Raw genomic sequence first — 16,663 nt, 5'->3', positions numbered from 1 at the left:
CTTGTCTATTAAAGTAGGACTCATAGCTTTGGCTTTTAAATTGTTTATTATTATTATTATTATTAATCATTATTTTCTGTAGAAGTGCTAAACTAGGTTACTAAAAAAAGAGCAGTTAAAGATTAATGGACAGGTTAATGATCCCCTTCATTCTAGATACTGAAATGACTAGTTTTCTAAACCCATTTACAGGAAATTAGGTCATTTCCTAATCTGAATCTCTTTTCAGGCACTACAGACACCACATCCAACAACACAGCCACCGTGATTTCCACAGCACCCCCTGCTTCGTCAGCAGTCACCTCTCCCTCCTTGAGTCCCTCCCCTTCTGCCTCAGCCTCCACCTCTGAGGCCTCTAGTGCCAGTGAGACCAGCACAACACAGACCACCTCCACGCCTCTTCCCTCCCCTCTCGGGGCCAGCCAGGTGATGGTGACAGCATCTGGCTTGCAAACAGCAGCAGCTGCTGCTCTCCAAGGAGCTGCACAGTTGCCAGCAAATGCCAGTCTTGCTGCCATGGCTGCTGCTGCAGGACTCAACCCCGGCCTGATGGCACCCTCACAGTTTGCTGCTGGGTAAGAAGCTTTCCCATCTCATTTGCAACCAAAACAGAATGTCTGTGAAGAGACATCATGACCACAGAAACTTTTGTAAAGAAAAACATTTCATTGCAGCTAGCTTACAGTTTTAGAGATTTAGTCCATTGTCATCTTGGAGGGTAACATAATGGCATGTAGGCAGACATGGTGATGGAGAGTTCTACTTCTTGATATACAGGAAACAGGAAATGAACTGTCTACCTCACTGAGCATAGCTTGAGCAAAGGAGACCTCAAAGCCCACCCCCACAGTGGTACACTTCCTCCTACAAGGCTATGCCTGCTTATATAAACCACACCTCCTAATAGTACCACTCCTGCTGGGGCAGGGAGGGCATTTTCTTTCAAAACCCCACACACAACTAGGAACCCATCACTACAACTCATAGGGAAGATTTTTCATTACTATCTTAAATGAAAAGCAAATCTGAGATAGGCTCCTTTGATTATAGATTTCTAAGTAGCCACACTACCATTTCCACAGGATGACACAGGACTGAGTCAGTGAGTAACTCAGTGATGAGAGCCAGGAGAAAGCTCAGAATCCTCCTTAGTCTTCATTTCTTCAGTAAAGTAGAGCTTACCTACTCTAATTCTCAAAAAAATGGGTAAAACTTGGAGTGAAGTCATTCTGGTTTTATGTATTTTTCATATAGTTTTTATTCTCTGATAATTTCATACATGTATACAATGTATTTTGATCATATCACTTCCCAAACTGCCCTGAACTCTCCCACACACTTCATGTTTCATGTCTTTTTTTTTTCTTCTTCAAGTAACCAGTCAAATTAGTGCTGCCTCTGTGCATGTGAGTGTAGAGACGTCCACTAGAGCATGAGTAACCTACCAGTGTGACCCCCCAAAGACAAATTCTCCTCCCTCTTTCAGCACCCAGCAACTACCAGTGGCTCCTCAGCTAGGGATGGAGCCTCTGGAGCCCTTCCCTATCCACACTGTAGTTTGGCTTGATCTTGTTCAGGTGGCCACAGCTGGTTAAGCAGTCATTGAGTGCAACTGCTGTGTCATGTCTAGAAGAGACTTCTGCAGTAGTCTCCCCAGCCTCCAGCTCGTACATCCTTCCTGTAAGAAACAGCTTCCTCAGTGTTCTATGAATCTTGGTACTAGGAAGATGGGCTTAATGTAGATGTCCTATTTAGGGCTGCATACTCCACAGTCACTTACTCTTAACAATTTGACCAGTTTTGTGGATCTACATTAGTCTTATCCATTGCAAAAAGAAACTTCTCTGACCTGGGTTGAAAGCATCCATAGATCTGCAAGTATTAACATAACTACTTAGAAGGCAGTTCACTGTAACCATTTAACAAAACAACAATAGTTCGTTTCTGCTCCCACCCTCATCCCTTAGCCCATGACCTCCCCATCCATGGACTTTTGACTAGATTTATGTACCAGGTGTAAATTTCCTTCTATAAATAAGCCTCAAATCAAATCAGAAATGAGTTGTCGACCCTACAACAGTCATACCACTGTTGTACCAATGGATACATCTTTCCTGATTGGTTAGTATTGTAACATACAGGATCTAGCATTGAGTAAGACTAGTGATATCTTTTCTCCCCCAGCTGCCTGTCTGTGTAGCACCTCTTGGCACTGTGAAAGCTAGCCAGCAGGGAGGAAGTTTCCTGGTCAGTTCCAGATTGTTGTTTCTATATCCTGCAACCTAAGTACATGTGTGTTCAGTAATAGGGTCTTATAATCTAGTTATGATGGACAACTAAGAGCAATGGCAATATCCTATAGTGTTTGTTTATTTTTTTTAGAGGGTTGGCCTCTGGAGCCTCCCAGACTGATAACTTGTCGGGAAGGATCCCATGAATGGCACCTAGATTTTTGTTTAATTATCCTCTGGGGACAACATTGTTCACCCATGTAGGGTAACCTCTGTTCAAACTCCTTCTGTTTTGTTGTTGTTGTTGTTATTGTTGGGGGTTTTTTGGGAGGGGGTGTGTTGGTTTTTCAAGACAGGGTTTCTCTGTGTAGCCCTGGCTGTCCTGGAATTTGCTGTGTAGACCAGGCTGGCCTCAAACTCACAGAGATCCACCTACCTCTGCCTTCTGAGTGCTGGGATTAAAGGCGTGCACCACTACTGCCTGGCTTTCTGTTATTTTTTTATTGTGTGTTTTAATTAGCTTATACACAGAGGATTTCCATAAGGCTTTTCATACATCCTTAGTTTTTGTTGACCTACTTTCCTTCTCTGCCTCCATCCCTCACTCCATCTATGCTCAAACCTTCAATCTCCATAATTCTTTCCTCTTTTCATACCACACACATATCTCCTACCCCATTAAGACCTCTTGTCTTCTCCCTCTCATGGACCCTTTCAGGCTTTCTGACCTACAGTTACTCCAAGGTAAACATAAGCAACAGATTCAAAGCTAGGAGTCACATATGAAAGAACACACGGCCTCGGTCATGCTGGGCCCACACTGTTCACTTGATGTTCTCCAGTTCTGTCCATTTACCTGTGGATTTCAGTTTTCTTTACAGCTCAATAACATTCCGTTGTCTGTTTGTACCAGTGTCATTATCATCAGTCTATGTTAATGCCATTTATTTCCTAGCTATTATGAATAGAGCAGCAATGAATGTTTTTGTTGTCAAATAGAAAGATTACCCTTTCCAGTTAAATGAATGAAGTAATTCAAAGAAAAGTCAGAGTGACTGGAAGTTTTATATTTTATGCAGATCATAACCTTGTTTGTACAAGTAAACATCAAAGAAGTAGTAACTTGGAAGCACTCACTGAACCATATGAAAGTATACGGAAAGTAACAAAGATACCGATATTTTTCCTAAGCTGAAGTTTTCTTTATTATCTCTATGATGTTATTATCGATCTGGGTATGCTGTCAGACTGACAGGGGTGTCTGCATGACCTAGAGTGACTCCTCTTTTCACTTGCAGAGGTGCCTTACTCAGTCTCAATCCGGGGACTCTGGGCGGTGCTCTCAGCCCAGCCCTAATGAGCAACAGTACACTGGCTACCATTCAAGGTCAGTAGCATTCTTTCCGTGTGTGTGTGTGTGTGTGTGTGTGTGTGTGTGTGTGTGTGTGTGTGTGGTGGAAGCTACCTGCCTTGCTAGAGATTAAGGTGAGAAGGAGAGAGAGTTGAATGCTGACTTAAGTTATTCCTGAAGATGAAGAAAATGTCCCTGTAAAAAAGTTTTGTAGAAGAAGAATGTACAGGTTCATTTGTTAGAACAACAAACAGTGCTTAGTTTGGTATATTCCAAGAAATCTGGACTTTACTTTCTTATGTGAACAGAGTTGGAGGTAGATTTCTTTTCCTCTTGATGTTAACCTAGCTCAAGGCAAAGTTCAAGTCAAACTCCCCAGTTCTATCCCCACCTGAAGATAGCTGTGTGAAAGGGTAGAGTACATCCCACAGATCTCCAGGATATTTTTCACTCTTGTTAGATTTTGTCCCCTATATATTCCTATCAGCGTAGAACATATGTTCTTGGGTTATAATATCTTTTCCAGTCCATTTGGGTTCATGCCAGCCCTTTCTCATGTTACTTAAGGTGATATTTGCTCATATGATGAAGGATCTGCCCTGCCTTGTTCAGGATCTTTTTGCCTAAAGATGCCTATTATTATATGATTTGGAGAAAATTCCTATTTTGAATGAAAGAGGTTTTTGGTTTTTTGTCTTTTTTTTTTTTTTTCTTAAAATACTTTGTACTTAAACAAGAATTCTTGGGGTCCAAAACAAACTGGCAAGTTCTGGCACGTTTCAGTGAGTGGTATGTCTAAACATCTACTGTAGGCAATGTTAAACTACAGACAAAAAATCAAATTGTGGCCTAGATTGTCCTGCTGTTTTGTTGGTTTCTTGTGTCTGGACTGATGGTTAAATGGATGTGTGGTGCTTTCATTGTGCAGAGGCATCCTTTAAAATATTTAGTATAAGTCCCTTTTTCCTGCACGGGGGACTATCTGGCCTACAGGGTTATCACAAAGGCAAAATGCCTTTCCCAAGGCATGAGTGACTATAGAACATTCACCAGAAAGATATAGAATCAGTCTGTGACCCTGAGCCTTGAGTCCAAGAATGCTTTAGTCTGCACCAGGGCTCAGTCTTATGTATTGTTTGTATGTTCATGTTTAAAATTAGGTATTCCCTTCAACTAGAAATAAAATTTTAGTGATTTGTCCTGTGGGGAAGCATCATAGAAAAATTGTGCTCCATTAATTACTAAATCCTAGCCTTAGATCACTCACACAGTGTTGTATGTTGTATCTCCTTGTATAATAAACAGTATTCTTTGCACAGTTCCTAAGAGTCAAATGTTCCACCTCTGGAAGTACAAAAACAAAATGTTTAAATCATGCCTTTTTCTTTATTTAGTGATATATAAATTTTCATGACTGAAGTCTTTGGAAAAATGGCTTTCATCTTATACGAAGTTTTGTCAAATAATGTCACATAATGGTAGTTGAGTTGATAAAAGCGAAATATATTTTTAACAATCACTTTAGTAGTCTTTTGAATGGAGGTAGTTTTAAATCAATTCCATTGGGGGGGAAAAAGCAAAATTATTGGGTTTTAACAAATACTGTAAGTAAAGGAAATATATAAACTTGAGACTTAAAAGATAGAAACATGATTGATTCATTACACAGTTCTCATACCTCTTCTTTGTAAATTTGTCCTGCTTATACTCATTAAACTGACTTTTCAGTTCTTTAGATGCTTCAAAATTATAAATAAACTTGATGTCTGAAGTGTAGCATTAGAAGTGACTATATAACCAGTGAAGGGGTCTACTCTCTGCTGCTGAGTAGAGCTTTGCTGATGTGTTAGTGGCTTCTCCAGGATGAAGTTTAATGTTCTTTCTGTTCTGGGGTCTTTGTCTATAGCTCTTGCTTCTAGTGGTTCTCTTCCAATAACGTCACTGGATGCAACTGGGAACCTGGTATTTGCCAATGCGGGAGGAGCCCCAAACATCGTGACTGCCCCTCTGTTCCTGAATCCTCAGAACCTCTCTCTGCTCACCAGCAACCCAGTAAGCTTGGTTTCTGCCGCCGCAGCCTCCACAGGGAACTCTGCACCCGCAGCCAGCCTTCATGCCTCCTCCACCTCTGCTGAGTCCATCCAGAACTCTCTCTTCACAGTAGCCTCTGCCAGTGGGGCTGCTTCCACCACCACCACTGCCTCCAAGGCACAGTGAGCTGGGCGCAGAGCTGGGCTGCCCCTGGCCTTCAGCACCACAGCGTGATGGGCTGCCAGCTGTGGAGAAACTGACAAGTGTGATCGGCTTCCTCCCACCGTGTTGTGAGGATGAGGGAGACGTGGAGAGAAGAAAAAATACACATACCAGGAAAAAAAAAAAAATGGAGACAGGACATCGTTTGCCTAATTTTATAATAAAACAATGTCTTTTCAGGATTGCTTCATGGATTGGAGAACTTTCTAACCAAAAATTTAAAAGAAAAAAAAAACAGAAACAAAAAATCAAAAACAGACAGACAAAAATAAATGAAAGGACTACTTATCATTTCCAGCAGTCATGATGACAAGCTAAGGTGGGTTACCAGTTCCAATAGAGGAAGGGGTTTCTTATTTGTTCTTTCTTTTTTTTTCTTTTTTTTTTTTCTTAAAAAAAAATCATTTTTATAGGTCTGTTGTACAGGCCATTAAGTCATAACAAGGTGTTTATAATCGTATCAATTGTGTTGGGGGTTCCTTTTCTTAACTGGTACAATTTAGGCAGGCCTGTATTACTGTATCTCTGTTATTGTTTATATATATATATATATATATTGGACATGTTTATCTCTTGCTCCTGGATCCTATTTCAGTGAGCTCCCACACTGTGGGGAGGGAGGGTTGGGGGTAAAGGGAGACTTGCGTTCTTCACTTCCAGGAATGTCCTTGCTGGTTTCCTTATCCTTGATGACTCTTACAGAGGTGCTAGAAAATGGTTTTCTTTTGCCACTTATGCAAGAGGCTTGGTGCAGAAGCTGAAGGCAGTGTGTGCAAACACTCCCCTCCACACACGCCCTCCCCCATCAGGCGGTGCCTTTGGAGCACTTGTGTAGGAAGGAATTCCTGCTGCACTGGAGCGCTCACTCCCTAACCATTGAGCAGCCCTGAGGCCCAGCCCTGAGGCCCAACAGTGCTGCTTTCTGCTACTTTGAATGGGAACGGCTGTGCCTGTTGCAGGGCAGGGGTTGGTTCCGAAGAGCAAAGACTACTGCAGACACCTGACTTGGTGGTTCTCCTCATTTCTGTCTCTTCAAAAAATGCTCCTACTGTTGATGTTTGTTTGTTTGCTTGTTTGCTTGTTGGTTTGTTTTCATTTATGGAGGTTTTCCATCCAAACTTCCTTTGACTTTCTTAGTCAAGACCAAATTGACTTACTGAAATTGGGAAAGAATTCTCTTCTTTATTTTCTAAAGAACTTCTGTTCGACTGTTTTCTACTAATTACATATCCCAAAAAGGTCAATATAGAGTCTGAATTTGCCACCTTTACCTCTAGAGCAGCAGTTCTCACCTGAAAGTCTCCACCCCTTAGGGGGTCGAACAGCCCTTTCACAGGGGTCACCTAAGACCATCTGCAAATCAGATAGTTACATTACAATTCATAACAGCAGCAAATTACAGTTTAGAAGTTTCAGTGGAAATAACTTTATGGTTGGGGGTCACCACAACATGAGGAACTGTATTAAAGGGTCACAGCCTTAGGAAGGTTGAGAACCACTGCTCTAGAGTCACAAGACTTCCTGTCCACTGAGTGGCTCATAAGCTCCTCTAAGCCTCAGATTTTCCTCAGTTTTCTGACTGACAGGTACTTTCCTGACTGAACAAGAAATCTATAGACCCTCAGAGAAAGGCTGAGCAGGGACTTGGCGGCCTGCTAGTGTCTCCTGGTTTGTTAGGACGCTGCTGCTAGGTAGGTTTGGTATCAGACAGCACACGTCTCTTACTGGATGTAAAAAAGTGATTTGCTCCTGTAATTGTTTTCAGGGTGTTTCTAGACTACATAAATGAGCCCATTGAAAAGGAAGAGCTTGTGAAAATGGATGAAGATGGATGAGGGTAATTTAGAGATTGAATTCCCCTTTTGACAATGCCCTGTTATTATACTATCTGTACCAGAATTTTCACCACTGGCTGGGTCGCTGCAGTGAAGTTCATCTAAGTTGCCCTTCCTGGAGTTAAGGTCCCCATTGGTGTCAGAGGCGCTTGCTTCGGTCTCTGGTGGTCTGCACTGAGCTGGGGTGGCTTTCCTTCTGATTGCTCTGCTTGTGTCCCTAGGAAGCTTGGCTTCTGTGCATTTGTCCCCACTGTTGCTCAGAAAGACAGGGACACAGACACAGCTGGGTATCTTTCCCTGTGAGTCAGGTAGAAGAAGGCCATGTTAACATTAAAGTCAGAAGCATATAGGTCCCCCTTTAAATTTGTCTTTAGTTCCCTTGGTTTCTGTCTTGGATATTTAATTTTTACACCCGAATTTCTCCTACCCTTACCTTTTCTTAAACTCCCTCTAGAAATCAGTGAACTGCAAGCAGGGGAACTAACACGTGCTCGGCACCTGTTCTGTATGGGGTGGGTGTTTTGTTTTGTTTTGTTCTTTAAACTAAGCTTGAACCAAAGTCAATTTTTAGCAAGCTGCTGTACTAATGGACTAGTTATGATGTGCAGTTCAAACACATTGAGGAGATAGATGCTACTGACAATTTCTTATTCATTTTCTTTGATTAATTTTATGTGAAAGTTGCTGCTTGTTTTTAATCTTTTATGTTGGTAAGTTGTAATATCCTCTGGGCAGACGTTACCTTGATTTTTAGCTAGTTTGTCTAGGTCAGCGTGTAAATAGAATGTCTGTGTCAGTGAATAACTTCTCTCCTCCCCGTCGGCTCTTTCTTGTTAATTTAATCTTTTACCTGGACTTAACTCTAACCTTAGTCTGTGCATGTGATTATAGGGCTGTCAGTACTATTTCTGCTCCTAGCAGAGAGTCCTCTCCCTTGGGAGTGATGACGTTAGGAGGAAGAATTCAGGGAGAGAAATATTGATTAGCCACCATACCAGATTAGAAGTTATAGCATTAATTCCCAAAATTGCTACCAAAGGAAATATAGAGTCTCAAGGGACCTGGCCCAGGGAGTTGAAAAGGACAGAGAAAGACTGTTTTGCTTAGTCCTATATGGTGAAAAGAATCTTTTTCCTAACTAAGATTCCCCACAGACTTGGATTTTAAAGACGATACTAAGCTTTAAATGGCAGCCCAGTGGTTGTCAGTCCCTCCTTTGTCTGTAGTTTCTAGCTGGTTCGAGAAAGGAGTGCTGCCTTTTTATGTAGTTCATTTGAGGATAGACCTCAAAGCCAGCATAGATGCGTATTGAGAAGAAATGCGTATTGAGACAAAGATAACTTTATTTTTTCCTCTCCTTTTTCATATATTCCTAATGAAGTTGTCAAGTGAAAGGCACTTTCTCCGTGTATACATGACACACTACTAACACCCGCTGGTGGGTGTTGAGTTGAAAGTCCATCACCACTCGTCAGTGCTCTGTCGGGCACACTGCTTCACAAACACCTTGGCTATTTTTCAGTTGATACCACCTTTTTTTTTTTAATGATCTCAAATGCTTTTTGAATTAGCAAAAAACTATCTTTTAAGCTAAAGTACTCAGACTTAAAACATTTAGCTGCCTTGTACGAGGGTGTCTAGAAACTAAAGGGATCATTTGAATAAAGGGCATTGGGTTGAGTTTCTGCATTTCCAGAAGAAACACCAGATAGGTTGTTACAACTTGTTATTTCATTCTTCTTTTTTTCCCCTTGACATTTATGCACACTTTATTTCAGCCCTGAATTTAGTTAACACATAGTAAGCCAAAGACTAATTTTTAAATGCATTTTTAGGGATACTGTATTTGCCTGTAATAACGGGTCCTCCCTGGAGAGTAGTGAATGTAATTGTTTAGTCCTGTTTAAGCAATGCGGTTTGGCATAAACTTTATTTATTCCCTATGTAAATCTGAATGACAACAGAAAGATCTATAAGGCTTCTCATAGGAGCAAGATTACTGTTCTAGGAATCAGTAGAGTGCTCTGTTAGCTTGAATGTCTCTGAAGTCCTATAGGCAGCTCCTTAGAATGAGGAAACATTATTCCTACCCATTAATTTCCTTTTATCTGTTGTCAGGAAGGTCAATACCATCCTGTTTATGTAACTTATTACTCCAGAATGGAACCAAAGGAATACAGCTTTTATCTTGTGTAGGACCAACCTATTTATACTTCATAAACTTTATTAGAATTTTTTTAAAGGGACAATATCAATTAAAAGATTTTGGGTGTGATCATCTTGCCAATTTGTTCTATATCATCATTCATTTGTTTTAGGGGGAAAAAGCACAATTATACCTCTTTAATATTGTGTCTAATATCTATCCCGCAATTATTTGGGAAGATAGGGGAAATAATCTCTTATTATCCAAGAAGCACAGGTTTTTGCTTGACAGTATTTCAGTTCAACTTAAATGATAACATTTAACTTGCTGGAAGCGCCAGGTACATTTGTAAATATAGGGATATTATGTTAGAAAGAATACTGTAGTTCACAGTCTGAAGTTCTCAAGCCATGCCATCCTCACCAAACTTCCTTGACCAAGAGAGAAATAAGGTCACTGAAATAGGAAGCCATTAGACACCCATTTGTGTACCTCCCAAGCTGGGAGAAATGCCACCCTAGAGTGCAGAAGACAGTTTCCTGCTGGCAGCCTGAGCTGGCCCTGGCCCTGAGGAACTCACAGACCAGTCTACAACCTGAGCACTTGGTAAGAAGGAAGGAAGGGCCTTAGCAACTCAGCAGGAACCTTAAATTAGTTTCTGAAGTTGATGAACATGAAGTGTACTTATTAGAACTGAAAACATTAAAGATTACAGTACTAATGGGCAGAAAATACTAAAAGACCTGAAACCCATAATTATCCAAGTGGGCAGAAATTGATGTAATAATTTATTCATAACCATTATGAGTTCACTTTGATTTGTGGGTATGAACAGCATTTACCATGTTATATTGTTCATATAAATAGATCCCTGGCTACTTTGAAATCATTTTCAGATACTTGTAAAAATAAGACTTAATATTATTTCAATTTTGAGGAGGAAAAAATAATTCTCTGCTATTTTTCTGAAACTAAGAGCCACTGTAAGTTTACATGATGCACCCACAATGTACACACAGGCCTAAATAGAAAAGGCATAACTAAGTTGCTTTCGTTATTAAAGGCCAATGGGATCCTCTTTGCCGCCTCCTCGTCTTCATCCATGGAGAATAGGTAGAAGGTTCTACTAGAAGTCAGGGAACCTGTTCCTTGGAAGTTGTCCAGGCTGCATCCAGTATCTGCCATCTTCTCTAAGATTTGTGACTAGGATCTTCTCTAAGCGGCATTCTAGTCACGAAGTAGTTCCTTATTTTGACTTTCCTGCTCTTGGCCTTGACTAAAGCAGTGAGCTTGAGTGAATCATGTGTCAGCTCTGTGATCTGGATCTCTCTCCTCTTTTCCTTCCCTTCTTTCTCTTTTTGAATGGTGGTACCTTAATCTGTGAGAATAATGCTCGTGGGCAACAGCTTCTGGCACCTTCATAAAATACCTCAGCGTAGCTTAGCATTGTTGCAGAACTGGTTTTAGACTTTAAAAACCAAATAAGTAAAAGGAAAAAAAAAAAACTTTATAAATAGTGGAAATAATTCTAGCTGTAGTATTTAGTTGAACTAATGTTTATTATGGTTGATAAATATGATTGATGCTGTATGTATTTGGGATCCTGTTTATAGGGCTAGGGAGGGTTGGAGTAGGAGAAAGGAGAAATTGATTATGTTAGAAGGAAAAGATTGCTCGTATGTATTTGTTTTTCTTTATATCTGTCTTGCCAAAGGAAATTTGATCTTCCCTATGATTGGGTGGGGTTTGAGGCCTCTCTGTCATCTGACATGCAGCATAGTATGCAGAAGCAAGAAGGTGACGTGTGGAGTATCCAGTAGGTTCAGGGTGCCCAAGGGCAGATGTGCAACCCTTCCGTGTCTGTGGCTGCCATGCCCACCCCCCCCACCCCCGTCCAGACCTGCCGACCTCTCCTGATGATCCATTACCTCCGTACATAGCTAAAGCCTAGGCGAAGGAAGGATGTGTGCATGTCCAGTGTGCAGATGAAAGGAGACAGATAGAGACATGTACCCAAGGAAGTGGGAGAGGAATGGAGCGGTAAGTGACAAATCTTGATCTAGGAAAAAATAAGGTGAGATGAGTCGTCCTCTGTCACGTTAGTGAATGCTGGGCTAGTAGTCGCCCGTTATTTTTAAAACCTTATTTCCTTTTCTTATACCAAGGATAATTCTGTCTAGACCAAAAGACAAACGAAAGAAAACTGAAATCAAGAAGTTGAAAGCTAGCCTCACACTTGGCCCCTGTAATAAGGTGTGGCATTTAAGGATCGGTTGATGAGGCAGAAGTAAGAGACGATGCTGGTTTAGGGAGAATGAAAAACCTTCCTGCCCTCATTCCGAGACAGACGTTCTTGTCTCCCTGAGTTCTGATACAAACTATATCTCAATTATTTTTTTAATAAATGTTCCATCTCACAGAACTTGAGTGAGATTTGATTTTGATACCAAAGACACCGCTATACCATTGCTTATTGTAACACTTTCCAAACAGTCAGAGGATAGAGCAAAATGCTAATGTTGGGAAAAACTTTACCTTGTCTCTGTCTTCCCATTTTCTTCACTCCTTCCTCACTCTTTGAAAGACGTCTTATTGGTCATTCTGTCTTTGGAAAGGATTGATTTTATCCCTCCCTGCTGCTGCTCTGAATGTGGGTAGAATTGCTCAGCATTACAGTGATATTCTTGCCGAGAAAGAAACTAGAGGGGTGCAAAATTAGTAGTAGATTTTTTATTTCCCTTTATCTAATTCTTACAAATCAAAGTAGCCCATCCAACCTGTTAGATCACAGTCAATATTCAGTTAGGAAGACCAGACTACATGAAAGCCAAATGATGTTTCCTCACTCTCCAGTAGAGCTGTTTGCTCTCTAGTGTTTTTAGGATATGGCCTCTGGGAAGTTAAGAAGTTCATTATTTAGGCATACTATTGATAAATGTAGACAGGGAGAGAGGGAAAAGACACGTGTTACTAATAGTCCAACAAGCGCGATCGGGTTGCTAAACTTGATGAAAGCTTTACTTGTTATTATTCTGACATTATGTAAAAGTAGTGTTAATGTTGTGTGACTTTTCAAAGCATTAGGTAGGTTTATATGGTGATAGGGATATTAAAAGTAAGAGCACTTGAAACAAATGCTGTGGGAAAACAATGTATGCATCATGAACATCATTTCGAAAGACTGAAAGTGAAGCTCCCGGGTTCAGGGAAGGAAACAGTTTATGATTCTTGTGCATCCCTGAGTCTGCCCACACTGCACAGGACTCCACCACCCTTGCCACCTTCTTGTTCAAGCCCAGGGCACTGTCAGAAAGTTAAGAACCCCAAACTGATTCACTGGGGGAAAAGGGAGAAGCTGAGGTCTGCTGTGAAGTTTTCCCATGTTGTCTTTACTCCGTCACTGTTCAACGTAACCACAACCTCAGAAAGCAGATCACAGCTTCTTTCCGACATTGGCAGTGGTGGTGGTCTCCATCGCCGTACCCCAAGGTGTACAGGCACACAGCTACCTACAGTGCTGTTTCAACAAGGAAGGGTCTGTGCATGGGAGCTCCTTACGTAATCTTGTTAGATAAAAATGGGCAGTCGGTGCCCATCCATCCCTGCCAGTGGCTCGGGGTCTGAGAATTAAAGGAGGAAACACAATGCATTTTCCCACGTGGGTGTGGCTGTGTCTCTTAGGAGCACTGGTAGGTTGGCTGGGGTTCCATTGCTACGTGAGTCTGCAGAAGGCACATATTTTGTAAGAATGAAGTGAACTAGTTAGTGCTGGCCTGGTTAGGTTTAAAATGGCAAACGTGTAGGAATGGGGTTGGCATGTTTGCCAAGACTATGGCCATATTACAGCATTGACTTTATACAATATAAATGGTAAATGGCGTCTCCTCTTAAGACCATATGGGGAGAGAAAGACTCTTTCCACTCCTTACCTCTGCTTCCATGGGAATGTGTGCATTACTCAGTCCACAGGAGGACTCACCGAGGGAGGTACCCTCTTCCTAGAGTGGGCCTCAGCCATTCCTCTCCTCTGTGGTAGTAGTGAAGGCTAGGTGAGTAAGTGTGGGGTTTTCTGCCCACCAGTTGTCCAGGAACTGTCGTATACCTCATTTCTAACTCGTGACTAAGTAACTTGCTTTAACTTCCTCTCAACCCTACAGAGTTGCCAAGTCTGCCCTCCCTCTTCTCAGCAACATTGAACTCTGGCCTATAGCATCATAAGACCTGTCGCCTAGGGTGGGACGCCCCCCCACCCACCCTAAGCCTCTGAATGTCTCTGCTTTGAAGCTACTACAAAACTGAGGGCAAATTGCAATCTCCTGTCTGTTTTCTTGTCGGGGATCTCCCCGGGTCTCCTGTGTCCCCACCACCTTGCCTTCAAGGACTGCCAGCTATCCCCCCCATCTGCCCCATGGTTCCAACTGCTAGACACATAACAGCTCTGTCCTTGCCTTTGCCAAGTGGGGTCCAGGCTGACCTTCCCCTCTGGAGCCTTGCGGTTCTGCTCAATGCCAGGACTTACTTGGTAGAAAGGACACCAAAGGTTCATTTAAGCTGACTGCCGCATAGACATTTCTCTCGTTTCCTGTGTGACGTGACCAAAAAAAAAACATATTTAAGTTTATTATTAATAATATTATAATGCTAATTATTATTATTTGACAATCTTATATCCAATGGGTTTTTTGGAAGCTGCATCCCTGGCCCTTTCAACCTTTTCTTTGAATGTAGTTCTCAACTTGTAATCCCCACCCCCAAAGTTGGGGGAAATAAAAAGCTTAACCAGGTCAGGTCATCACACTGCTGCTATAAGCCAGGGGAGGGTGGTTTCTTTGTTTTGTTTTGTTTTTCCATTTCCAGCCAAAACCAAAGATTTCTTAATGATTGTATAGACTCAAAACAAACAAAAAAACCAAAGAAAAGGGAAGTCTTCGGCCTCAATCCAGTCTGTGGCGTCCTGGCACTTAGAGACATGCCCAAGGGCAGGAGAGCACCTCTGACCAGCTCAAACGGGCAAGCAAGCTGTTTTCCAAGTTGAGAGTTTTGTTCGGGTGCCTGCTCAGTAGTTTTGGCTCTTGCAGCTTGTGAGCAGAACGTACATGAAAAATACTGGCAACATGAGATTTTCCAAAACCAAAGCCCAAAGCCCATCACCACGACAGCCCCTCTGACAGCAACCAGGGTCATCACCAGAACTTAGCAGAGGGCCTTAGAGCCGGGAGCTGCTGCAGGATGGCCACGGACTCCACAGAATGGGGGCGCTGAAGACACTGGCACAGGACTGGCTGCTCTGCTGGGTGCTTTCACCTCTGGGGCTGGGTCTCCACCTCCTCAGGGGCCCTTCTGAGCCTTCTTTCTCTTTTCTGTCCTGGAACTGCTTGGAAGTGGCTGTCCCGTCTGTGAGGAGACACAGAGAGCGGTTCGCAAACTTTCCCTTTCTGTTTGTAGTTTGGTTTCCTGTGCAGCTCTCCACTCTGCAACTATGCATTGTACTCACAACCTTTGTGCTAGGTAGACAAACGCCTGCGACTTTTTAACCTGCGGGGGCGGGGGGGTGGGGGGGTCGAAAATGAAGGAGATTTTTACATGGATCTTTTTAATCTCAGTTGATCGGGGGAGGGGGGTATTTGGTTCTAGGGTCATACAAGCTCTATCCCAAAGCAAAATCCAAATGTTAATAATATTAGCCTGATGCAGATACCAAAGACAATTTCTTTCCTGCAGAACCTTAGACTTGTGTATTAAGTACGATTACCCAGCACTTGCATTATTAGTCTAACCTCAGTAATTCCAAAGCTTAGATGTATATTTTGGTATATTTCCAGGATATTAAAAGAAAAATGTCGTTTAACTTCTTGTCTGTTTCAGTGTAATGCTCTTAAAGTCATAGCATGAAAAACTTGGCTGTCCTATTCTTGGTAGTTTGAAATAATAGTATTTTTGTATGTTTTGGGTGTGTCTGTATGTATTAACATAACAGTTTTCACTGCCTAGGTGTTCGTAATAAAAATGAAAGGTTCTGAGTGTACATACTAGTCAGTAATAATCTCCACGGTGTCCACTTGAGCGTGGAGTCACTGATGACTGCCCAGCTGGGGTCTGGTTTTAAAGAGACAGTGATTGTGTTTTTCTAAAGATGTTTATTTCTGTCTTTAAATACCTTAACTTCCCCACTCCCCCCCCCCTTTTTAATTAATATTGATTCAGGGGTGTTTTTCCACTGTTGTCAGGGAGGAACACAAGGGGAATTGGCACCCTGACCTCCCAAAATGTTATTTTGTGTTCTTTAGAATGTGACTTTGAGTTCTGCTTGTGGAAACTTACAATATGATGTACATGATTCTTTCCAGGATTGTCCAACAGCTGTACTGAGGCAGTGGCAATTCCTGGGTAGTTTATTGGGTGTCCTCTTGCATTTCTCCTTAAGATGGCTCTGCAGTCTGGGTGGCTATTGTGTAGCCTCACTGCCCCAGGGCGTCTGTAACCATTTCTCCTCCAACGGGAATATTTTCTAAAAATCAACCGATAATTCGGAGCGCTGGCCCTGGGAAACCTGAAACACAGCAATTGTACTTGTTGGGGTTAGCTGGTCCCTCCCGAGGCCCGGGAATGGTGGGGACTGTGAGCAGTGCTGTCTCTTTAAAAGTGCCCTTGATGTGATCCCCCCTCCTGGGGCTGCCAGAGGGGCATGGGCTTGGGAGAGGGTGTGTGGGTGCCAGTGAATCAGAATGAAATGGTGGGTTTGTGTAGATGCATTTGTCTGCTGTAATTTTTATATATATTAAACTTACTGTAACTGTACAGTTCCATTTCTGTTGTAAAACATTAAACCATTTTCCAAGTGTTTTCA

The 16,663-nt window shown here is 42.1% G+C and overlaps 1 protein-coding gene across 5 annotated transcripts in view; it reads left to right on the top strand.

Moving 5' to 3' along the window:
• The window catches only part of Pou2f1 (POU class 2 homeobox 1), a 153,327-nt gene extending 136,664 nt beyond the window's left edge, over positions 1–16,663 (top strand). For 4 of the 5 annotated variants that reach the window (XM_076547913.1, XM_076547915.1, XM_076547916.1 and 1 more), the window contains 3 exons: positions 230–575; positions 3,530–3,618; positions 5,489–16,663. In XM_076547913.1, the coding sequence (XP_076404028.1) occupies positions 230–575; positions 3,530–3,618; positions 5,489–5,799 (746 nt within the window). In that variant the 3' untranslated portion in view covers positions 5,800–16,663. The remainder of the gene's footprint in view (positions 1–229; positions 576–3,529; positions 3,619–5,488) is intronic. The other variant, XR_013043377.1, reaches the window with a different exon arrangement.

This window comes from Peromyscus maniculatus, chromosome 11 (genome assembly GCF_049852395.1).
Source record: "Peromyscus maniculatus bairdii isolate BWxNUB_F1_BW_parent chromosome 11, HU_Pman_BW_mat_3.1, whole genome shotgun sequence".
Classification (NCBI taxonomy): domain Eukaryota; kingdom Metazoa; phylum Chordata; class Mammalia; order Rodentia; family Cricetidae; genus Peromyscus; species Peromyscus maniculatus.
Note: the sequence above shows the minus strand (reverse complement) of the source record. Positions and strands in the feature narration are given on the sequence as shown.